The sequence below is a fragment of the Staurois parvus genome, unplaced genomic scaffold, assembly GCF_062004578.1.
Source record: "Staurois parvus isolate SC_StPar_1 unplaced genomic scaffold, SC_StPar_1.0 ptg000438l, whole genome shotgun sequence".
NCBI classification, from domain to species: Eukaryota; Metazoa; Chordata; class Amphibia; order Anura; family Ranidae; genus Staurois; species Staurois parvus.
The window spans coordinates 677083-703625 of NW_028318234.1; the positions used below are offsets into that span (position 1 = coordinate 677083).

At 42.9% G+C, this 26543-nt stretch overlaps 1 protein-coding gene across 1 annotated transcript in view; it reads right to left on the reverse strand.

Moving 5' to 3' along the window:
- Positions 1-7182: 7182 nt before the first annotated feature.
- Positions 7183-26543, reverse strand: part of CCDC152 (coiled-coil domain containing 152) — a 99069-nt gene continuing 79708 nt past the window's right edge. The window contains exon 8 of the mRNA XM_089687790.1: positions 7183-7334. Within this exon, the coding sequence (XP_089543916.1) occupies positions 7212-7334 (123 nt within the window). The 3' untranslated portion in view covers positions 7183-7211. The remainder of the gene's footprint in view (positions 7335-26543) is intronic.

Here is a 26543-nt window from a genome sequence, read left to right on the forward strand (position 1 = left end):
TAGCAGTTTATATTTAATAAAATAATTGCATTTCCATGTTCTGTGTACTGTGGGAGATCAGATATAGAGAATGCGGGGTCCGGGGTTTAGTAACACTTTAAAAAGCAGAACTCCAGGAACAAAATGAAATTGTCCATTTAAAAATTACAAAACCGGCTTTTGTTGCAATGTTCAGCTTCAATCCAGAGATTTCCCCACAGTACTTTTTTTTTTCTTTTTTTGCCACAGATATCTGTCTGTTGGGCTCAGGGGTAGGATGCTGTCCAGGTTGTCCCAGACCCACCCCTGCCTGTGTCTGGACAATGAAAGAAGCCACACCGTGCCAAGCTAATCTTGGTCACTCTACTTTCTCTTTACTTGCTATCAGCACATTTCTTGTTGGCACATGAACTGATTGGCTCCCCGTGGGCAGTAGTGTATTTTGGTTTTGTGCTGCCCTAGGCAAGATTACAATTGAAACCCCCCATCTAAATTTGTCCTTCCCTTTGCTGTTTTAAGATCCACCTCTGCTGGACAGGAGCGTGATGGAGGGCAGTGTGCCATGGGGGGGGGGGGGGGTTGAGGGACAGGAGGGGGGCAGCGTGATGGGGGTCCACAGGACAGGAAGGGGGCACAGCGTGATGGGGGATGTCTGGACAGGAGTAGGCCATTGGGACAGGTGGGAGGGTAGTAGGACAAGAGGGAGGCAGCATGACAGGAGGGAGGGTACCAGGAGAAGAGGGAGGCAGCATGACAGGTGGGAGGGTACCAGGCAGCGTGATGGGTGGGGAGGCAGAGGGACAGGTGGGGGGCAGTGTGACAGAGGGCACAGGACAGGATCGAGGCAGTGGGACAGGAGGAGCGCAGAGGGACAGGACAGGTGGGGGGCAACATGACGGGGTGCATGGGACAGTTTCGAGGCAGTGGGACAGGAGGAGCGCAGAGGGACAGGTGAGGGGCAATGGGGCAGGAGGAGTGCAGAGGGACGGGTGGGGGCAGCATGATGGGGGGCATGGGACAGGATTGAGGCAGTGGGACAGAAGGAGCGCAGAGGGGCAATGGGACAGGAGGAGCGCAGAGGGACAGGTCGGGGGCAGCGTGACAGGGGCATGGGTCAGGATCGAGGCAGCAGGATAGGAGGAGCGCAGAGGGAAAAGTGAGGGGCAGTGGGACAGGAGGAGCGCAGGGGGACAGGTGGGGGGAAGCATGATGGGGGGAATGGGACAGGATCAAGGCAGTGGGACAGGAGGAGCGCAGAGGGACAGGTAAAGGGCAGTGAGACAGGAAGAGTGCAGAGGGACAGGTGGGAGCAGCATGACGGGGGACATGGGACAGGATCAAGGCAGTAGCACAGGAGGAGTGCAGAGGGATAGGTGAGGGGCAGTGGGGTGAGATGAGATTTCCCCATCAGAGTGCCCCTTTTCACTATATTCCGCTATCAAAGTGCCTCTTTCCATCACATGTGTCCACCAGAGTGCCCCTTTTCCACAATATGTTCCCATCAGAGTGCCCCTTAACATAAAAAGTACCCATCAGAGTGCCCCTTAGTTTATGTTAAGGGGCACTCTGATGTGCACATTTTATGTTAAGGTGCACTCTGATGGGCACATTTTACTTTAGTGGCACTCTGATGGGCACATTTTATGTTGAGGGGCACTCTGATGTGCACATTTTATGTTAAGAGGCATGCTGATGGGCACATTTTATGTTAATGAGCACTCTGATGGGTTCAACATAAAATGTGCCCATCAGAGTGCCCCTTAATATTAAGGAGAAGTGGACACTAGGCACATAGAAAACTGAAGGCCACCCCTGCTGAGGCTAAATTCCTTCCCACTACATGCAATTAGGCTCTGCAAAAGAAATTGCACTTTACAAATGAATTAGCCCCAGCGCTTAGTGAATAAAGTGAAGCTCTGCTGACTTCCATAATCCAATCATGTGCAAGCAAAAATGCTATATATTTTAATTTTCCTTACATATGATCTCTTAGATTGTAAGCTCCAAGGAGCAGGGTCCTCCTAACCCTCTTGTATTGAACTGTATCGTTGCTGTATTGTCTCTCGTTATATTGTAAAGCGCTGAGCAAACTGTTGGCGCTATATAAATCCTGTATAATAATAATAATATGATTTTGCATCTTTCGCAAAGTGAAAATTCACGGTATTCACTAAGCTCTGTTCCCATTAAAAGATAAAAAGCCTGTTTGCCTTTAGTAAATAAACTCCATATAGTCTATGTTAAGGTAATAACAATAAAGACAAGTGGAGCTCCACCCAAAAGTGGAAGTTCCACTTTAAGGCTTTGTCCCCTGCTCCCCGTTAAGGATTGGCACCTTTGGGGAGCGGGCACCCGAATTTGACAGGTACCCGCTCCCACGTTCGGTGCAATCGCCTAATGGAAACAGAAGTGAAGGCTGTCATCCCCCCTCCCTCCTCATAGTCTTCTGGGACACGTGACAGATCTCAAAAGACTACGGGACCAGTCACAAAGCGCAGCACTACTTGCGCATGCACAGTGGGAACCTGGCTGTGAAGCCGCAATCTGTCACAGCCAGGTGAGAGAAGTCAACCAGTGAAACCAGCCATGGTGAGGACACCGTAGGATCCTGGGACAGGTACGTGTCTGTATTCTAAAAGTCAGCAGCTAGTTTTTTGTAGCTGCTTTTATTTTATTTTTAATTCAACTGAAACTCCACTTGAAGGAGGTGATTTGTAAGTATTGAAGAGTCGTAGCATCCAAAATGTAATTGTGATCTATAGAATTTTAAGATGATCTAATGTGACCTTAATAAATGTTGATTGTTTTTCTGATACCAAAACAAACTTTATAGCACCAGAAAGTTACAGGAGTCAACTGATTTTATAATATGATGATGTTATGTTCTGTGTTGGTACCTAAAAAGTCCACTATTCTTGTTATTTTGGTATTACAATTTGAACGTGGCACTCCCAAAAAATAACAGGCCACTCCCTTTCATTCCTAATTACAAAAACAGTCAAAACCGAGGGGCAGGCAAACCTAAAAACAGAGGCAAAATAGCCAAACAAGAAAAAGAAACAAAAAAAGGACATCCCTGTTCTAATGGAGTATACTTTAAGGGCTGTTGAATCCTGAAATAGTGGATCTGAAAGAAGGCAATGGAGAGCAATCTTCTTGGAGTGAGCCAGTATTAAACAAAGGGAAAGCAGCACACTGTCCTCATTAAGGTAAAAAGCAGATACCATTTTAGGTAGAAAATTAAGTTCTTGGTCTTGTAAAAGCAAATGAGGCTCCTTACAGAACACCATGCGTAAATTAGAAACTCGGCACCAAGGAAATGTCCTAAAGAGGGGGAGCAACATGCTTAATATCAGGGAATAATTAGCAAGAGGATGTTGAAACATCAGACAGGGCAGACACCTGACCCTTGGTGGTAATAAGGTCCAAGTTTTGTTCTACCTCCAGTTGAAGGAACTCAACATGGCCCACAGAAAAGGCACATGCAGAAACCCACATAGACTAACCAGTGAAAATAGGTCTTTCAAGTTCAGTGATAAACTTTGTGGGAAGTAGATAAGCTTTGAGCATTGTCGGTATTGCTGAATCTGAAACGTTCCTGCCTCTCAGAACCTGGGTTTCAAAAGCCAGCCTGACAGAGAATGCAAAGCAAGGTGGAAGTTCAGTCCTTGACATAACAGATCTGGTAGAAGACAAAAAAACTTTGGACAACAGACAAGTAAGCTTGGTGTACCTCATTCTCCAATCTCCAGTCCAATTCAGAGCTATGAGAATAACTGGAATGCCCTCTGCATTTATCCTTCAAAGTAGATGAGGTAAAAGCTTCAGTGTAGGAAAGGCATAGATCAGGGTAGACTGATCATGCAGCATCACCAGTGCATTTGCTGTATTCACTGTCGGGTCCTGCATCCTAGGGACAAATCTGACCAACTTCTTGAAACCAAAGCTAGATTGAAAGCTAGCAAGTCCACATCTACTGTTCCCCAATGCAGATATACAGTATGTCAGGCAACACCTCATAAAGAAAAGACCATTCCACTGGCACCACTGGGTCCAGACATTGTCTTCTAAGAAAATCTGTCTGCCACTTCTCTACAATGAAAATGTGCACTGCAAAGAATGTTGAAACATGAAACTCCACTCAGGACAGGATAAACTCTACCTCTATGAACGCTGAAATGCTCTTGGTGCCCCCATGATGACTGATGTAGGCCGCAGCTGTGACATTGGCTATTGGATCGAATAACTGGTCAGAAGGACGGTCCAGTGAGGTGAAGCAAGATACATTGTTCATAACTCCAGGATATTGATTGTATTCCTCCATAGACCAGTGACCCTGAATCAACGGAGGCCCGAGAAGTGAGAATTTTTAATGATTTCTTACAGCAAACAGCCAAAAAGGCGATCTCCAATGAATGAAGATATAATAAAGCTTTCTTACACTATTGCTCTGCTGGGCAGAGCTTAAGGCAGAGTGCCCGGAGACACAACTGAGCTGGTATCCAGCATCATGTCACACGGAAGATTTAATGCTACAATCATCTGATAAGTAAAAATTCGGGAAATTGGTCTGGAGATAAACATGAGCTGGAGAAAATATAGAGAAATTGCTTTCCTATTAGTTGGGTCCCTAATCAATTATATTGTGTCAGTGTTAAACTTTACCTGATGTCAATACAAAATACAGGACTATTTTTTGTTTTTGCTGATTACAATAGATAGTTTTTTTTGCTACAGCGATATTTCTAAAACCTGCTAGACTGATCCAGGGGCGGACTGACAACTCATGGGGCCCCCGGGCAATAGGGGATCAAGGGGCCCCTGTGTCCTTGCCCAAACTCAAAAAAGCCTATGAAAAAGGTACCAGGGGCATCTTATGGGGCCCCCCACTGACCCCGGGTCCTCGGGCAGTGCCGAAGTTTCCAAATGGTCAGTCTACCCTTGGACTGATCTAATTCATTTAGCAAGGTAAGACTGACTACACTACAAAGAATTCCTACACTAGACAGGCATTCTTGGCCTGTGTCTTCATACAAAAAGCTAAAACTGTTTAAAAGGTACATCTGCCCAGAGTGCTGTTTCACTAATGGGCAGAATCTGGTGGGCTGAGACTCTGCTTTCTTCTTATGCCATTTGTATACTCTTGCTTGGTTCCTACCCACACTTGGAGCAGTAAAGCACAACCACCCTGCAAAACTGAAAGCAAAGCCTACAGAGGTAATGAGCAAACATAGATGTTTCCATCTACACATATCATTACACAACTGTACATAGAGGCGATATATTAACACACATTAAAATATTACTTACTTCAAGCTGCTCTGTTTCACATGCATGTCTTAAGAAATATTAAAAAGACCTTACATTCAAGTATCTGAAATTCATGGAATACGCAGAATAATTGGAATGTACAATGTGCAATGTGCTGCTAATTGTCAACATCCTAATAAGACATTTTATTTAACTAAACAAAAGCATAAATATAATCTTTTCAAAACACATCTTACGCATTTAAATACACGTCTTTCCAAAACATATAAAGGGTGCCTTTACCTGCATTGCATTGCAATATTTGTAAGGAAAGGGATGAGCTACGTCCAACACTGTGTCCTTCCAGACTATAAAATTCTCACTTCACTTCACAGTAAGCTGGTTACTTTCCTGACTTTACTATTATCAGCTGTCAGTCAAATTATTCATTTTTTCTACTGTGAAGGGTGAGTGGAAGCTAACCAATGGGCAGGTTCTTAACAAATACTCATGTCAGAGGCTTTAAACCCAAAGCTGGTATAAAAAAAAACAGGCAAATCTAAACAAGCCAATCTGGCAACTCTAGTCGTCAGCCCCTTCAGAATATGGGGCATACTCAAAAGCGTAAACATCAACTGAACAATAGATATTCTGATGCTTCCCCTATCCTCCTAAACATTCCTATGATTCCTTGTATATTTAATGAAATCCTCTCTTGAACTCTATTCTTTGCCATATAAACATCCCTTTGTCAAGACCTTCCTACTATACTCTTTAGTGGCATTACTAAGTAATGTGGCCAAGCAGCTCTGAGAGTGAGAGTGCTGTGTACGTGACAGCAGAAGTCACTCTGAATGATCTGAAGGGGTAGAATGTCGTATCATTAGAGTAAAGAACCTGAGGTTTATATTAGGGATGCACCGATATTGATACCAGTATTGCTGCCAATACTCTTGACACCTTAACCAAACCTTTGCGGTGCAATTTGCGTTAATGGACAAACATTGCACCAAAAGATTAGCATGCAATTTGAACAGGAATCCAATTCCTGTCTAAATCCCATGCGATTTCCCCACTGCTCCAGTGTGAACCCAGGCTTGTCATTGCCTGAGTTCACACAGGAGCGGTGCGGGAAACCTCCCTGCAGGCATTCCATGCTGAGTCTCAGTGGTAGGAGAGGAGAGAAAGCAGTGGAGATTTGAAATCTCCGCCACTTTCTTTCCTCTTCTTGCAGGGATCGCAGTTCGGGCTAGAGGCTGTTGATTTTTCGGGCTGTTGATTTCTCAGCATCATCACATGAAAGGTGCTGACCAATCAGATGCCATCTAGCACATACTGTCATCCCTGAGAGGAGAGAAAGCCGTGTGGATTTCAAATCTCCAGACCTGTGAAGAATTTTCTCTCCTCTTCTTGCAGTGATGGCAGTTCAGACTAGACAGCATCTGATTGGTCAGCACTGTCCATGTGACGGTGCTGCTGACCACTCAAAAGTCCTCTAGCCCAAACTGTCATCCCTGCAAGGAGAGGTAAGAAAGCAGTGTGGTGGGGGGAACTGATGAAAGGAAACTATACAAGAGTACAGTTGTCCTTTAAAGGAAACCTGTGTTTTGCTCATGCAGAACATACAACAGGTGTACTTTAGTGCCACCCCATATTGACCTTCCCTTCACTCCTACACCACTTCACTGTCAGGGGTAATTATCCGGTACTTTCAGGTATCAGCGAGCTCATGACTAGTTTCCCTTCCTCCCACATAACATAGCCATTGGCCACTCAGGTAATCAACTATGTCACATTTTGCTGCTTGGAGTTTACATTGGATGATCTTACTCCATGGGGGCAAATGGAGGGATAAAAAAAAGGTAAATATGTGTAGCTGGTAGGGTTGTTATTAAAGTGAACCTGTTGCTTTGTCCTGCATGGACAAATCATCCAATCATTTTACTGCATGAATTCTTAAACAACACAATTTTATTGTGCTTTTAGAAACGTTTCCTTTTTAAGCGTGAATCCATTTCGCTGTTGAGTCTTCTCTCTAATTCCTTAATTGTGCTTCGGAGGTTTTCAATTTCTTTGTTTTTTTCCTCTTGCAAATGCTGCAGTTTCTGTGGGAAGAGAGCCAGCTGTGAATAGCTAACAGACACAGGGAAGTAACTGGGTTTATTCTGCAAACTTTCTGGCAATAATTAACCTCAACAATGTTACAGGAGCACATGAGACAGGTTTTATGTACAAGAATTTCTATGATCCTTGAATTCACACAAGGACACCATGACATTTAGCAAGGTATATTATATAACTAGCAGAAAAGGGAGATTTTGTACTGGACTTAAAGCAGTATTAACCACTTACCCTCCAGAGGACTTATACCCCTTCCTGACCAGGCCATTTGTTGCCAAACGGCGCTGCATTACTTTAACTGACAATTGTGCAGTCATGCAAAGCTGGACATAAATTAAATTTAATAGAGCTTTATTTTGGTGATCACTTATGCATTTTTAATTTTTGCACTATAAACAAAAAAAGACCAACAATTTTAAAAAAAAAAAAACAATATTTGTGACTTTTTGCTATAAAACATATCCAGTAAAAAAATTTAAAAAATATAATTTCTTCAGAAGTTTAGTCCAAAATGTATTCTGCAACATGTCTTTGCTAAAACAAAATCCCAATACATGTAAATTAATTGGTTTACATGTAAGTTATAGCATCTACAAATGGCGGTATATATACTGGAATTTTATTTTTTTTTATATTAGTAATGGCGGCGATCAGCGACTTATAGTGGGACTGTGGGATTGCAGCAGGCATTCTGACATTGGGTGGGAACTGACTAACTGCCACTGACATCCCGATGACACTAATACAGTGATCAGTGCTAATAAAAAGCACTGACACTGTACAAAAGACACTGGGCAGGAAGGGATTAACATCTGGGGCGATCAAAGGGTTAACTTTGTGCTGTACATGATGTGCTGTGTGTGTTTTACTAGGGAAACATGCTGCTGTGTATTTCTCACACAGTGGGTGGGCACAGTGGCTTAGTGGTTAGCATGTTGACTTGCAGTAAATGGGTCATGGGTTTGATTCCCGACCATGGTGCCTCCTGCATGGAGTTTGCATGTTCTCCCTATGCTTGCATGGGTTTCCTCCTGGTGCTCCAGTTTCCTCCCATGCTGGACATGCTGGTAGGTTAATTGGATCCTGTCTAAATTGGCCCTAATATGTGTATGTATGAATGTGATTTAGGGACCTTAGATTGTACACCCCTTGAGGGTTAGGAACTGATGTGAATGTTCAATATATTATGTGTGTGTAAAGCGCTGCATAAATTGACAGCGCTATATAAGTACCTGAAATAAATAAATACATTTCTCTGCTGTGCAGAGAAATACACAGCAGCATGTCCTTGCTGGTAGGAGACAGACCTGTGTTGTTTACATACAGGTCTCTCCCCTGTCGGTTCCACATGGCGATCAACAGGTGCCATCGGGGAATCTCCAGCCAGTACCCAGTATTTGACATCCATAGCCACCAATAGTGGCATGGGTAGGGTGGCATGTGCCCCTTGTCCGGAATTGCAAATCACGTGTATATATGTGATTTTGCACAGTCCTGCCGTCCTGTAGCAGTAGTTCTACTATAGGGAGCGGGGAAGCCCAAAAGCAAACATTTATTATACTGCAGCTTATCAATTCTTAGATGTGATGGCTGTATTGTTTTCTTTTTGAGGCTTTCTTTCTTTTATTTCATCTGGTGATCCAGCCAGTAAGTCTGTTGTTGTTCAAAAAACCTCTCTCATCCAGATGTATCAGTTTACAGGGATGAGACAAACCATTATCACTAACAGGGATTCTTACAATGATCAATAAAAAAAAACTGCAGTAACTGCTTATAATGTATTTGCTGGAGTTTGACTTCAGTTTGTTAGTGTTTTTAAATCTTATAGTTCATCTGACAATAACTCCTCTACAGACTGTTGTCCAAATGAGCCCCCTGTGCTCCTTGTAGTTACTCTAATACAGGAGGTGTGTTATCAGATCACCAGGTAAAAACAGAGGGGAGAATTGCCTGAAAAAAGGAAATTAAGGCCCCTTTCACATGGGGCAGACCCGTCAGTAGATCCGCTTGCCCAGTGGGGGATCTTAGTGCTGATCCCCACTGAGCAAGCGGATGACAGGTCCATGTCAGCTCCGATTATGTATAGTGGACACAGACAGAGCCTGCTGTCCTTTATGGGCTGTCGGAAGGAAACGGCGGACAACCTGTCCATTTCCATCTGACTGTCATCCGATCTGCCAGACAGAAGGGAAACGGATACCCATGCGCCTGTTTTTAGTGGACAGGATCAGATCGGATGTAGGTGGGTGTAAATCCGACATATGTGTCGAAAGCAATGGAGTGTTCCAATTGGGTCCACTTGAAAAACAGACAGGCGGACCCAGTTAGTCCGCTAATGTGAAAGGGGCCTAATGCAGCCACCACTAAACAGTTCAGAATACCCTGGGGGCAGGAAGGCTCAGCAATCAGACGATTGCACGGTCACAACAGTCACATGATCAGAAGCAGGTCCTGCCAGCTACCGATCTGTTGCCGAGACTAAGAGCTGTCTGCGACAGCACAGCGTTTGTGCACACAGTGAGTTCGCTTTTAGAACATTAACAACGGAAGCCCAGCGACCCATATATGCAGTGTGTGAGTGTTAAAGGACATACAGTTGCAAGAAAAAGTATGTGAACCCCTTGGGATTACTTGGAGCTTTGCATGAATTAGGCATAAAATGTGCTCTGAACGTCATCTAAGTCACAACAATAAAAGAACACAGTCTGCTGAACATAATACTACACAAACATTAGATGTTGCCATGGTTTAATTGCACATAACATGTAAACATTCACAGTGCAGGGAGGAAAACGTATGTGAGGCCCTAGCTTAATGACTTCTCCCAGAGCTAATTGGATCCAGGAGTGAGCCAACCTTGACTCCAATCAGTGTGATGATATTGGATGTGTTGCTGACAGCTGTCCTGCCCTTAAACACACACCTGTTTTGGGTTTACTGGTTTCAAGAAGCACTATCTGATGTGAACCATGCCTCGCAGAAAAGAGCTCTCAGAAGACCTACGATCAAGAATTGTTGACTTGCATGAAGCTGGAAAGGGTTACAAAAGTATCTCCAAAAGCCTTGATGTTCATGTGTCCACGGTAAGACAGACTGTCTACAAATGGAGAAAGTTTAGCACTGTTGCTACTCTCCCTAGGCGTGGTCGTCCTGTAAAAATGACTACAAGAGCACAGCGCAGAATGCTGCATGAGGTAAAGAAGAATCCCAGAGTGTCAGCTAAAGACCTACAGAAATCTCTGGCACATGCTAACATTTTTGTTGACACATCTACAATAAGGAAATCATTAAACAAGAATGGAGTACATGGGAGGACACCACGGAGGAAGCCATTGCTGTCCAAAAAGAATATTGCAGCACGTTTGAAGTTTGCAAAAGAGCACCTGGATGTTCCACAGCACTACTGGCAAAATATACTGTGGACAGATGAAACCAAGATTGAGTTGTTTGGGAAGAACACACAACACTATGTGTGGAGAAAAAAAGGCACAGCACACCAACATCAAAACCTCATCCCCACTGTAAAACATGGCGCAGGGAGCATCATGGTTTGGGGCTGCTTTGCTGCCTCAGGGCCTGGACAGATTGTTGTCATTGATGGGAAAATGAATTTCAGAGTTTTTCAAGACATTTTGCAGGAAAACGTATGACCATCTGTCTACCAAGTGAAGCTCCGCAGAGGATGGGTGATGCAACATAACAATGACCCAAAGCATACAAGTAATTCAACAAAACAATGGCTGCAACAGCACAGAATATGCCTTCTGGAGTGGCTCAGTCAGAGTCCTGACCTCAACCCGATTGAAATGCTGTGGCATGACCTTAAGAGAGCGATTCACACCAGACATCCCAAGAATATTGCTACACTGAAACAGTTTTGTGAAGAGGAGTGGTCCAAAATTACTCTAGATCGTTGTGCAGGTCTGATCTGCAACTACAGGAAACGTTTGGTTGAGGTTATTGCTGCCAAAGGAGGGTCAACCAGTTATTAAGTCCAAAGGTTCCCATACTTTTTCCTCCCTGCACTGTGAATGTTTATATGTTATGTGCAATTAAACCATGTCAACATCTAATGTTTGTGTAGTATTATGTTCAGCAGACTGTGTTCTTCTATTGTTGTGACTTAGATGACGCTCAGAGCACATTTTATGCCCAATTCATGCAAAACTCCACGTAATCCCAAGGGGTTTACATACTTTTTCTTGCAACTGTATGTGTCATAAAGAGTTAGGGAGCAATAGGCTTTAAATGGCTGCTGGGAATTAAGGATGACCCTTTCAACTGTTCTGGACTCTTCTTGTGCCTAAAACAGACCCTCATTAGTCTTGTTATTTTACTGAAAAAAAAAAGACTAAAAAAGGAAAATGAAACGTTTAAAATGACAATAAACAACCATCAAATACACAAGAAAGAAAAAAAAAACAAATTCAAAGAACACTACAGGAAATAAACTAAATGACTCTAAATACATCCAAAATATAAAACTAAAAAAAGAAGAATTAGATTGTTTATTCAAGCAAATTTAACTTAAGCAGCTTAATAAGTGAAATTGAAAATGTCTGCTTCTGTGAAATGTCACTGTTGTGCCGAGATCACACTGCTCATCCCCAATAACTGTATGTAATTGGAACAAGCAATGATAGAATTCAGCATGTACATTTTTTTTTAATTTCACTTCTTTATATTATTTTTCACATTTACATGAAAACAAGACTATGCAGAAGCATTGACAGGAGAGGAGATATGATTGCAATATGTAGATTGCAATATGATTGCAATTTAGAAACATCTAAATGGTGATTCTAGCATAGGGAGCCTATGCAGTCTAAGGTTGCTTAAGAGAACACGCAGCCACTCAATGATGATGGACGAGAAGTGGTTTAACCTTAAACTGGGCAAGGGGTTCTTGATAAAGCAGTAAGGATGTGGAACTCCCTTCCACACTTGGTGGTGTCATCAAGGAGTGCCAATAATTTCAAATTACTTTTAGATGTGTCTCTTACGAAATATACAGGGATATAGGAAATGGTAGTGGCATAAATACACATGCACCCACACAGATTGAACTGGATGGACTGGTGTCTTTTTCAACCTTACCAACTATGTAACTATGTACAGACTGCATCCTGGTCTGTGCATTGGACCTACACAGATGTACATTACTGGATGCGCTTGGAGATCTGTGCAGGTCTGTGCAACTGTCCACCTTACATTGATTTAAACAGGCTGTCTGAACGACTCTGCACAGACCAACACCAGTCATGTGTTAGGCTAGGAGACCAGTAGCTATAGCAGTGGAGAGGCTCCATCTGACCAGCTGGATAAGTATGCAAGCAGGTTACCCTGGCAGATGACTGGGGCTTACCCGAGGTGCAAGGTCCGCTGGGCCAGCCGGGACAAAAAAAAGAAACCAGCACCGGCTGGAAAATAGCTAGGCTGCTCTCTGGGTCCACGAGGACCCAGCAAGTGGCAGCCTGCAATCCCGGATTTCCCCTTCTGCAGCCAGAGGAGCAACAGGACAAGAGGAGAGCACACCAGGCACCAGGTACAGTGCATTTGCGGTGTCCAGTGTATCAGATTACAGTGCATTGTGGTGTCCAGTGCGGTACAGAGTACATTTCATTGTGGTGTACAGTGCATTGTGGTGTCCAGTGCGGTACAGAGTACATTTCATTGTGGTGTACAGTGCATTGTGGTGTCCAGTGCGGTACAGAGTACATTTCATTGTGGTGTACAGTGCATTGTGGTGTCCAGTGCGGTACAGAGTACATTTCATTGTGGTGTTCAGTGCTTTGCGGTGTCCAGTGCGTTATAGTGTACAGTGCATTGCGGTGCCCAGTGCGTTACAGTGTACAGTGCATTGCGGTGTCCAGAGCGTTACAGAGTACATTGCATTGCGGTGTCCAGTGCATTACAGAGTACAGTGCATTGCGGTGTCCAGTGCATTACAGTGTACAGTGCATTGCGGTGTCCAGTGCGTTACAGTGTACAATGCATTACAGAGTACAGTGCATTGCGGTGTCCAGTGCGTTACAGTGTACACTGCATTGCGGTGTCCAGTGCGTCACAGTGTACAGTGCATTGCGGTGTCCAGTGCGTTACAGTGTAAAATGCATTGCGGTGTTCAGTGCGTTACAGTGTACAGTGCATTGCGGTGTCCAGTGCGTTACAGAGTACAGTGCATTGCGGTGTCCAGTGCGTTACAGTGTACACTGCATTGCGGTGTCTAGTGCGTCACAGTGTACAGTGCATTGCGGTGTCCAGTGCGTTACAGTGTAAAATGCATTGCGGTGTTCAGTGCGTTACAGTGTACAGTGCATTGCGGTGTCCAGTGCTTTACAGAGTACAGTGCATTGCGGTGTCCAGTGCGTTACAGTGTACACTGCATTGCGGTGTCCAGTGCGTCACAGTGTACAGTGCATTGCGGTGTCCAGTGCGTTACAGTGTAAAGTGCATTGCGGTGTTCAGTGCGTTACAGTGTACAGTGCATTGCGGTGTCCAGTGTGTTACAGCGTACAGTGCATTGCGGAGTTCAGTGCGTTACAGGGTACAGTGCATTGCGGTGTCAAGTGCATTACAGTGTACAGTGCATTTTAAATATTGTATTGTTTTTTCCTGTTTTTGCACTACAAATAAAATATGTGCGGTGTGCATAGGAATTTGTTCATATTTTTTTCAAACTATAGTCCCGCCCCCCAACAGTGTGAAGGTCTGTGAACTGCCCCCCTGTTTAAAAAGTCTGAGGACTCCTGGTCTAAGCACTAATTGGTATTCACCAGAGCTCCTGAAGGTGTAGAGGGTTTTTCTGAATATTAGTACCAGGTCATAGTCCTCAGGATCGCCCTACCATGAGGTGAGCAAGCTGGGCTCCAGTAGCAGGTATAGCAGGTGGGGTCCAGCAGAAGTGATGTCATTAAAAAAGCCACAGGCCAGTAACAAGTGGTTGCAAGTTGGGATCAAGTGAAAGCGTGGTCGAGAAACAAGCCAAAGGTCAGTTACGAGTGGTGGAGAGAAGGACAGCTGTAGGTACACAGAGAAGCAAAGAGAAAGCACAATAATCTGCCAAACAGGAGGTGCAGAGATATGGCATTCCAAGTGGCTCAGCAAGAAGAGCTACTACCAGATGCAGCAGAGGTTGTGGCTTCAGATTCTGGTTCTACCAAAGGAGGTCATTGATGATTAGATGCTCAAACCAAATTTAGCAACAGCAATATGAGTTGGTTAATTTGACAATGACTAATTTGCCTAAATCATTGTACAAATGTAGAAAATAAAAAATGCGAATTAAAAATATATTTTATTTGTATAAAAATTGGCCTTGTGCCTGGGACTTGGAAATATTATTTTGTAGATTGTGGATACCTTCTGGTTAAGCAAAGAGAGGTTTTTTGGGAGAGTAAAAATAATAATTAAATTCAATGTGAGAGCACTCCATGTCCCTAGCAAAAACTTTTATTTCACACTACCATCTTCTTTGAACCTCAGATAAATAACGTAGTTTTAAGAAGGCTGCTAATGAAAAAAATCTATAAGCCTCCATTGTTGATCTTCTTCTGAATATGCTGGCTGCCTGGTTGTGTCTGGCTTGAACACAGAGAACGCATATGGAAAGGTAAAGAATAAAGTCCTGATCTACATATTTGTTTTAGATCAGTAACTCAAAAATATTTGAGCCTTTGGATCAGCATGACAGCAAAGCCACTAACATTTTCAGAAGATGTCAGCTTCCTAGATTGTAAACTCGAAAGAGTAGGGCCCTCTAACCCCTCGTGTGCTGTTTGTTGTTGCTGTACTGTTTCATGTATTTTCCCCCCCCTCTATTGTACAGCGCTGAGCAAACCCTTTGGCGCTATATAAACTCGATGTAATAATAATAATAATAATAATAATAATCTCAGCTCACTCATTTAACATCCAACTCTGAGCTGATTTTTGTAATGAATGCCTGGCTACAATACTTACCTTTAATCCAGAGCTGTCCTCTACAGTATTTCATATCCACTACAAGATATCCTTATTCTTCTGGGTTAAATGACGTTCAGAATCACTGAACCCCAAAGACCAAGAGCATGGTGTGAGTGCACGGCATAATGGGCTTGCTCCCTAAAGACTTCTGGTAACGTGAAAAAAAAAGAAGTTGCATAATGTGTGGGTGTGTGTAGTGGGGGGCCTCAAAAAAGAGACCCAGGGGGTGTCCAGAGTCGGCCTTTAACTCAATACAGATTTCCTTTAATTTCACAGAAAAATGACATTCATACTGATGTGTAACAAACAAGTGAATCGATGTGCGATTTACAACTCCTCTGGCAAAAAACCCCTTAAATGTACCTGTGTCTTTGGAGAGAACAGAATGCATTAAAGCAGTGTTTCAGCATTATTAGAAATGATATTCTTTTGTCACATCGAATGTTTACCAAGTAATCCCTGCTGCATGTCAATTAACGAATGTACCCCCTAAAGTGTGTATTTATGCTTTCCTAGAATTGCTTTATGCTTGAAAAAAAATACATAACTCAGTTATTTTATTTGCTTATTTTTAAAGTGGCATGAAAGCATAATTAATGCAGCTCTGTAAACATCAATACATCATTACATGCATTTCTAATCACTTGCCTACAGGGCACTTATACCCCCTTCCTGTCCAGGCCAATTTTCAGCTTTCAGTGCTGTCGCACTTTGAATGACAGTTGCGCGGTCATGCAACATTGCACTCATATGAAAGTTTTATAATTTTTTTGAGACAGATAGAGCTTTCTTTTAGTGGTATTTAATCACCTCTGGGTTTTTTATTTTGTGCTAAACAAACCAAAAACAACTGAAAATTTTGAAAAAAAAGTTATTCTCTTAGTTTCTGTTATACAATTTTGTAAATAAGTGATTTTTCTCCTTCACTGATGTGCACTAATGAGGTTGCAGTGATGGGCACTGATAGGATGCACTGGTAAGTGGCACTGATAGGCATCACTGTTGGGCACTGAAAGGCAACACTCATATATGGCATTGATAGGCAGCACTGACTGGCACTGTTAGGTGGCACTGATAGGCAGCACTGACTGGCACTGTTAGGTGGCATTGATTGGCAGCACTGACGGGCACTGATAGGTGGCACTGAAAGGCAGCTCAGATGGGCACTGACATGTGGCATTGATGTGCACTGGTAGACACTGATATGTGGCATTGATGTGCACTGATGGGCACTGGCAGGTGGCATTGATGGGCACTGACAGGTGGCATTGATGGGCACTGAGGGGTGGCACTGATGGGGCTACACTGATCATTAGGGCACACTGATCATCAGCGCCCTGAGGATCAGTGTACATGTCCCCTCTGAGTAATGCCGATTACCGTCTCTCCTCTCCTCATGAGCTGTCAGCGTGATAGTTCGTGTGGAGAGGAATGCCAATAACCGACATTTCCTTATTTACATGCGATCAGCTGTGATTGGACACAGCTGATCACATGACAAAGGCGACGTCATCAGCTCTTTTCGTTGATCGGTGATCTGCTATGTCCCAGGAATACAGCCCACCACTGATCGCTGCGCGGTTAGAATGGGAGGACGTCATATGACATCCTCCCAGAACGAGAGAACCGCCCTGCGCCGTCATTTCGTTATATGGCGGGCGGGAGGCGATTAAATACATGTTTGGCAAGTACCTGAATTTGACCTGGTATCAGCCCCCTGCAGTCTCTGTATAGTAGGGCTGGAGTGTGAGAGGAAGAATCAGCACAAGGAGCCAATCAGTTCATGTGCTAACAAGAAGCATGATGATAGGAGAAAGAGAGTGAGGGATGAGCTTACCACTTTGTTTTTTTCTTCGCCCCTGTCCTGTCACAGCCCAAGGGTGGGACATGACAGCCTGGGCTCAGAAGTTGGTTGCATAATGCTACACATAAGTGAACATGAAAGAATGAGGCTTGTGGCTGAAAAAAAAACAAACTATAGGAGGCAGCTCTGGATTGAAGGTGAATATTGCAGCTCTTTTAATTCATATATATATATATAATTATTTTTTTTAATTAATGTATTTATTTTACATACTCTCACCAGTAAATATCTCTGATCACCACCATACCAGTCATACGATGACGCTGTGCTGCACTGATTAAACATTTTATTTAATTCTTCATTTTCCATAAAATTTGGACAAAAACGTACAACTTCAAAAAACTGGCCAGGCATCCTACTAAATACCTTGGACTGTCTGCTTGCTAAAAAGGGGTCATTTAGAGGGTATTTGTACTGTCTTGGCAATTTAGGGCTTCAGGAAATGAGATAGGCTGTTAGTACAACAGGACTGATCAGTTTTCAAATATATATCCCAAAGTTTGTAGACTCTAAAATTTTCACACAGACTAAATAAGAGTCTCTTCTGGGAGAGGAAACTGGTGATCCAGCACTACAGTTGTCCTTGCTGGCCATTGAGTGTAATGTCAACACCCAGCTGGAGTCCCATGGAGCTTGAGAGAATGTGTCCATGTCACTCAGGAATTGAATGTATTGTATAATATATTTGTTTAACAGGTTTGGGTTTTTGGTTGTTTTAGTACAGTACTGATTGTGTGACCAGCGACATCAGAAGCAATAAAATCTTTTTGTAAAGTTCTCACACATCCATCATCACTAGAAATGTAGTTATCTCCTATTCACAATATTCCTAACTAGATTAGACCACTTAACACATGGAACTGATGTGCATAAAAGAGGTGACCCTAGCAGTGTGATGTTGCTTTGGCCCTACAGGCTTCAATGAGGAAAGTACAGCTCTGCTGGTTCACCTACATTAACCTTTTGCCCTCCAGAGGATTTACTCCCTTTTCCTGACCAGGACATTTTTTGCGATATGGCACTGTGTTACTTTAACAGACAATTGTACGGTCATGCAACACTGCACCCAAATGAAGTTTACAACTTTTTTCCCAGTAATAGAGCTTCATTTCGGTGGTATTTGATCACCTGTGCGTTTTTTGTTTTTTTTGCACTATAAACAAAAAAAGACCAGACAATTCTGTGGAAAAAAAACAATATTTTTGACTTTTTGCTATTGAATATGTCCAGTAAAAAATAAAAAAAATCTAATTTCATCATAACTTTAGGCCAAAATGTATTCTGCTACATGTCTTTGCTAAAAAAAAACCCCAATAAGTGTAAATTAATTGGTTTACGTGAAAAATAGATACTGGCATTTTAATTTTTTTTCTTTTTCTTTTTTACTAGTAATAGCAGCGATCAGCAACTTATAGAGGGGCTGCGGGACTGCGGTGGGCATTCTGACACTGGGGGGAACTGATTTGGTGTCACTGTCATCCCCAGTGACACCAATACAGTGATCAGTGCTAATAAAAAGCACTGACAATATACTAATGGCACTGGGCAGGAAGGGGTTAAAATCTGGAGTGATCAAAGGGTTAACTGTGTGCAGTTTTACTGTGTGCTGTGTATGTGCTTTACATTGTAAGCACACTGCTTTGTATGTCTCTGCTATGCAGAGCCATACAAGGCAGTGTGCAGGAGCTGACAGGGGAGAGATCTGTATTGTTTACATACATGTCTCTCTCCCATTGGAGATACTCGGCAATCACTGAGTGTCGGCGAGTAATCACTGGCCAGGACCTGGTGATTGACAGCCAAGGCTGCCAATGGCGGCACGGGTAGGGCTTGCGTGCTGCACTTGCATGCCTCCTACCCAGAACTACAAAATCGTGTGTGTGTGTGTGTGTGTGGTTTTGCGCACCCGTGCCACCCTGTAGCAGTATTTCTGCTATAGAGTGGCGCGGAACTGGTTAAGGAAACGTCCAAATGTAATACATAGAAAAATGTACATTATACATAAAAACATACCAGTAGAGGGTGCTGTTGCCCACAATGAGAAGCTTCATCCTCTAGACTAGAGAAAACACTTTGTATGCCTACAATGGGGGTTAATTCACTAAGACACAGGAGTAGTTTCAAGTGTCCATCATTTTATCACATTACAATTTTCTCACAAAAATATAAAATGTACAAGCATGTACATATATTCTATAGGTGTGAAATATTTTCGCATGATTAGATTGACAGATAGACATTTAAGAGGGTGGACAGCAAAGATAGTTATCAATGCACGTAATCCAGGTGTGTCCCCAAACCACCAAAACAAACAAAACACAAGGGGGTTACAGAAACAAGAACATAATTCATTGCTCTATTTAAGAATAAACCAGCAATTACAGGCATCCCTTCCCTTTTATAGCGGTAGCAAAGTCTGATATTTTATTTATACCTACAAGCTCAGGGGCGGATTGACCATTTGGAAACTCGGGCACTGCCCGAGGGCCCGGGGTCATTAGGGGGCCCCATGAGATACCCCTGGTACCTTTTTCATAGGCTTTTTTGAGTTTGGGCAAGGACACAGGGGCCCCATGATCCCCTGTTGCCTGGGGGGCCCCATGAGTTGTCAGTCCGCCCCTGCCTACAAGTAAGCCTCTAAAAAGGGTTGTCAGTAGGTACAGGGAATATCTCCCAAATGTGCATCGTTTAGGATATATTTACTTTAGTAACAGCCCATGACGTCACTGGTGCATGGGCACTGGGCTCTGAATGGACTATGCCATCACAGCCATGAGTCTTGAGTGCATCACGGCTTGGCCATTTAAATGGCCGGAGCCCACAAACTCGGAAGGAAGACCGGATAGAGATGGAAGAACAGAAAACAGAAAACCAGTATCAGGGGCGGACTGACAACTCATGGTGCCCCCGGGCAATAGGGGATCATGGGGCCCCTGTATCCTGCTCAAACTCAAAAAAGCCTATGAAAAAGGTACCAGGGGCATCTCATGGGGCCCCCTACTGACCCTGGGCCCTCGGGTAGTGCCCGAGTTTTTAAATGAGCAGTCCGCCCCTGACCAGTATGTACAGTTGCATCCGGTGAAACCGGGTGGTCCTGTTCAATCTCCAGTGAACATGGGACTTTGTACGTGTCAGACACTGGGAGGATAAATCTGTAATATCACATCGAATAACAGTAATAAAAAATATATATACTTTTATTGGGTCATCATTAAAAAACAAGTCCACATCACATTTTAAAACCAAATAGTCTTTAAAGATGACATCAGCATGTGGTTACATTCATATAGCAGTGAAGATAGAAGCCCTGGCAGCGGTGACAGCGCACCACTGGAGGGCTTCATTTTAATGTAAATCTGTCATGAGATGCTAGAATGCAATGCATACTAGCACCATCTGACATTATCCTGCAGGGGCCCTTTTGTTTTTGTGGTTTACTATGGACCCAGCATTGGTCTTGACATCATGACCCTAAACTGCTGGAATGTGGCGGAGAAGAAGCTTCAGGGACCAGTCTAACTGCTAGAAGAAGTGTAGGATCGAGTAAGTAAATCTTGCAGTATTTTGTTCCCCTAGCCTAGACCAAAATAAGCAATTAATTCTTGCAGTCCGGGTATAGCCCCAATGCAAGGGATAACATTTTAGTTGCCCAGAGTTGGACTTTATCTCTTACATACTCATAGCAAACGTTTGCTTAAAAAAAAAAAAAGGGGATCTTTATTACATTTATTACAATACATTTTCAAACTGGTCAAATTTGTGATCCCTCTCTGGCCAGTCACAACTCTACCTTGGAGATTGCCAACCTCTTGCTTATTAGCATAGCATATTCGCAAGAGTATGGATGCATTGGAGTTGATTTACTAAAACTAGAGAGTGCAAAATCTGGTGCAGCTGTACACGGTAGCCAATCAACTTCTAACTTCAGCTTGTTTAGTGAAGCTTTGACAATAAAACCTGGAAGCTGATTGATTTCTATGTACAGCTGCACCACATCTGTGGATTACACCTATCTGTGGATTACAAATGTCCAGTTGTTCTGCTACTGTCAGCGAACTGTCTTTGTGTTACTGCCCAGATTCAGTGCTCTACAAGCCTGCAAACCAGTCAGCACACTCCTGCTTGGTGAAGCAGTGGTTAACACAAGAGCGGGAAAAATCCTGCATAACAGTCTCCCTGTCGTCAACATTTCTGGAGGAGGGGCATATACACCCAGTCTGCCCTGTATGCCCAGCGTGCTGAGAATGAGAGAGAGGAGCAAGATGGATGGAGTCTTTCAAGATGTGCTGAAGTTTTTGTAGCCAGATATGCCGGCGGTCACCTTGATGGACATGGGAGTCCACCTAGAGCATTGCAGAGGCTTTTCCCTTGGGTTGATCGGGGGGGACAAAGCGATTTTGTCCGATTTGCCCTGCAGGAAGCCAGTCGCCTTGGTCAGTGCCTGGATCAAGTGCGGGCATTGCAGAGAGCATCTCACTAAGTTGATGCCCACTGACCTGGTGCAGCGGGAGCCATTGGGGGCCAAGCCGCGTGTATGAATGTGTGTGAATTGACAATGTCCATAGGGACTTGCTATTGGGGGCACTCAGCAGGGGGGAGTTGCCAGGACCGCAGACAGGGGACCCAAAAAAGAAGAGCATTGGGGCTGCTCTGTGCAAATCCATTACACAGAGGAGATAAGTATAACATGTTTGTAATTTTTATTTTAAAATATCACTTTAAATGCCTGTTCACATATACAGTGGGGCAAAAAAGTATTTAGTCAGCCACCAATTGTGCAAGTTCTCCCACTTAAAAAGATGAGAGAGGCTTGTAATTGGCATCATAGGTAGACCTCAACTATGAGAGACAAAATGAGAAAAAAAATCCAGACAATCACATTGGCTGATTTGGAAAGAATTTATTTACAAATTATGGTGGAAAATAAGTATTTGGTCAATATGAAAAGTTCATCTCAATACTTTGTTATATATCCTTTGTTGGCAATGACAGAGGTCAAACGTTTCCTGTAAGTCTTCACAAGGTTGGCACACACTGTTGTTGGTATGTTGGCTCATTCCTCCATGCAGATCTCCTCTAAAGCAGTTGTTTTGGGGTGTCGCTGGGCAACACGGACTTTCAACTCCCTCCAAAGGTTTTCTATGGGGTTGAGATCTGGAGACTGGCTAGGCCACTCCAGGACCTTGAAATGCTTCTTACAAAGCCACTCCTTCATTGCCCGGGCGGTATGTTTGGGAACATTGTCATGTTGGAAGACCCAGCCACGTTTCATCTTCAATGCCCTTGCTGATGGAAATCAAAATCTCATGATACATGGCCCCATTCATTCTGTCCTGTACATGGATCAGTCGTCCTGGTCCCTTTGTGGAGAAACAGCCCCAAGGCATGATGTTGCCACCCCCATGCTTCACAGTAGGTATGGTGTTCTTTGGATGCAACTCAGCATTCTCTCTCCTCCAAACACGACGAGTTGTGTTTCTACCAAAAAGTTCTATTTTGGTTTCATCTGACCATATGACATTCTCCCAATCCTCTTCTGGATCATCCAAATGCTCTCTAGCAAACTTCAGACGGGCCCGGACATGTACTGGCTTAAGCAGGGGGACACGTCTGGCACTGCAGGATCTGAGTCCCTGGCGGCGTAGTGTGTTACTGATGGTAGCTTTTGTTACGTTGGTCCCAGCTCTCTGCAGGTCATTCACTAGGTCCCCTCGTGTGGTCCTGGGATTTTTGCTCACCATTCTTGTGATCATTTTGACCCCACAGGGTGAGATCGTGCGTGGAGCCCCAGATCGAGGGAGATTATCAGTGGTCTTGTATGTCTTCCATTTTCTAATTATTGCTCCCACAGTTGATTTGTTCACACCAAGCTGCTTGCCTATTGCAGATTCAATCTTCCCAGCCTGGTGCAGGTCTACAGTTTTGTTTCTGGTGTCCTTTGACAGGTCTTTGGTCTTCACCATAGTGGAGTTTGGAGTGTGACTGTTTGAGGTTGTGGACAGGTGTCTTTTATACTGATAACAAGTTCAAACAGGTGCCATTGATACAAGTAATAAGTCCAGGACAGAGGAGCCTCATAAAGAAGAAGGTACAGGTCTGTGAGAGCCAGAAATCTTGCTTGTTTGTAGGTGACCAAATACTTATTTTCCACCATAATTTGAAAACAATTTCTTTCGAAATCAGCCAATGTGATTCTCTGGATTTTTTTTATCATTTTGTCTCTCATAGTTGAGGTCTACCTATGATGCCAATTACAGGCCTCTCTCATCTTTTTAAGTGGGAGAACTTGCACAATTGGTGGCTGACTAAATACTTTTTTGCCCCACTGTATGAGGATATAATGCAGTTTGAACCACATCCAATCCGCATGAAATTTGAAATAACATTGCTTCCTATGGTGCCTGTTCACATATGTCTGATGCACTGCCGGAGCAGATTCAGTGCGGTTTAAAAAAGAGTCCTGTCCAATTTCTGAGCAGTGCCTTCAGGTTCAGGTGCGGATTACAGGCTATTGACCTCTATGGGAACTGTTTCTAAACCGCATATGTATGAACAGTGATAAAATCCTGACCTGATCCGGTTCTGACCCTGATGTAAACCTAACCTGAACCGCTGAACAGCTACTGTGTCAATTAGCTGTGAAACCTGAGCTTCAATCCACTCCGCACACGTGTGAATCAGCACTAAGGGCTAGTTCACATTAGATGCAATCCAGTGCGTTTTTTTTTTTCTAAATCAAAAATGCATGCACAGTGTTTTCCATGTCTTCCAATGGCACTAGATGACACCAGTGCAGTCAGTTCCAGTCAGTTTCCGGTGCAGAAAAAAAAGTAGAACATGCTGCATTTTTTCTGCACAGAACCATACTGGAACATGGCAAACTGCATCAAAACTGCACCGGAACAGATTGCGGTGTGAACTGTAAGCAAAAACGTATCTGGAATGGATCCGGAGTGCGTTTTTGTGGTGTGAACTGGTCCTAGGCTAACTTCACACCTATGCAGTTTGCGTTTGATCCTTTTATGCGGTGCTTTTTGCGATGCGTTTTTTTCATGCATTTTTTATGTGTTTTTGATGCGTTTTGTCTTTTTATTTTTTGGCCAACTTATTGCTGGGCAGATTAAAAATGCAAAACACTTCAAAAACATGTAAAAAATGCATGCAAAATGCAGCACTTGCGTTTTATATGCGGTTCCAATTAAGTCTATTGGACTAAAAATGCAAATGCTGTGGGAAAAGAAGTTTTTAAATGCATTAAAAAACGCACAGGTGTGAACCTGGCCTAAGTCTCAATTGCATTTTCCAAAATGTTTTGGTTTCTTTGACAGCTTAATATATTAAAACCATGTAGAAAGTAAAATGCTTCTATGTCCTTAATGTAAAAATTATTTGGGTGACAAAAATGAGTCACTAACAAGGTAACTGAATGCCACTGAATTTAGTCTGGGCGTTTAGGCTTCAATGAGCTCCAAGCATTATATGGCTAAGGAGTGGAAGACAGCTGTAATTTCAGTGAAATGTCTTTGCTATACGAATGCTGCAAAGTTCATTACTATCAAACATGTAGTAAATTCAGCTAAACCATGGGAATATCCATTAGTAAAATGAAAAGATGGTTTTCAGTTTTATAATTTAGCAAATAACACTCAGGAATGAATATGGAACGCGTTCTGTTTTTGCCCTCTAGAGGCCACTACTACATGTATAAAATCATATTGCCAGAGCAAACTAGTTACTGCCTGTTCCTTGTGTTGGATTAAAAAACTCATTCCTTAAATTAAAGTAGAACGCTGGTCTAAAATAAAAAGATAAAATGAATTGCTGATTGATAGATAACATAAGAACACCATCCTTTTCTGCTATATTTATCTTCATTCCAGAGATTTTCCTCTCTGTACTTTACTCTGCTGCTAGACGTCCTCAGTCTGGTGGCCTCATCATTCCCTGAGCCCAGGTCATCCTGGACCAGCGCCAGCCTGTGACTGGAGAGTGAACGCTGAAGCAGCACAGTGATCACTCATCTCTCTGCCATTGGCTCCCTCTGCTGTCAATTACCACCAGTGAACTAATGAGGAGAGAGGGGGTGGGGCCAAGCTGCAGATCTATGTGTGAATGGACATGCAGAGCAGCAACTCGGGAGCAAGCCTGCTTGGATGCCCCCATAGCAAGCTGTTTGCTTTAGGGGCATTTGGCAGGAGGAAGGGGCCAGGAGTGCTGGCGGGGGACCTGAGAAGAAGAGGATCCGGGCTGCTCTGTGAAAAATCCACAGCACAGCAGTGAAGTATGACATGTAATTTATTTATTTATTGTGCAATGCACACTGAAAAGGTGTGTTGGGGCGCTATGCAGAACATTATTACTATTATGTTATTATTATTATTGTTATTATTATTATGTTGTTATTATTATGTTATTATTAACATTATTATATATAATTATTATTATATTAACATTATTATTATTATTATTGTTGTGCAGAACATTATAACACAATGGTGTAAAAGAGCTGTGATGGAATAAGCAGGCCAATTGAAATAAATAGTAAATGCACAAAACACCTTTCATGAAAGGTAATGTTTTTAAAATTCAGAAGATATTGCCTAAATATGTATATAAAGTGCACAAAAGTATGTTTAGACACTTTTTGCCTGCACCAAAAATGCATATTACTGTATATGCTTAAATTTAATCGGAATCGAAAGCACAAAAAATATTGAGTGTTAAATAATATTTTTGGAAGGGAAGGTATTTTACCTATTGTAGAATGAGAAATCAAACATGATTTTTGCATGCTATTCAGTGTTTTTTTTAGTATTTACGCTTTAAAAATGTACAATACAGAAAGTCAATTGAATGAAAAGCTACTGCAGTCATTATTACTAGCAGTATATTCTGTTTTTTATTAGGGTTGTCGAAAAGTAGCTGACAACGCAGAGGAAGCAGAAGGAATTTAGTTTCTGGTTCAGAATGTTTTAATTAAGTATTGTTCATTGACACCATAGAGTCACAGCTGGAAGAAAGGAAAAGGAAGAGCAACAGCTGGATATGGTTTTGCTTCTTCAGCACCAGCCGCATTCGTAACATAGCATTGCTGTAATACGCAGTAAAACCTATAACACACAGAAATGCATGAAAGAGTGTGATTTGTTTTGGGGCCATTGTTTAAATGGCACCCAAACATTCTTTCCTAGGGCTCCAAAATGCATGTTCATTGCAGTACTGCATAATACCCAGATGTAAATATTATGCGTATCCTTACCCCTCAGCTCACCCCATCAGTTTCCTCACGTCTCATCTTACAAACAGTTCAGTGTCTAGTACCCCTCTCTGCTAATCCCTTCTTCTCACCCAACAAATACAATTC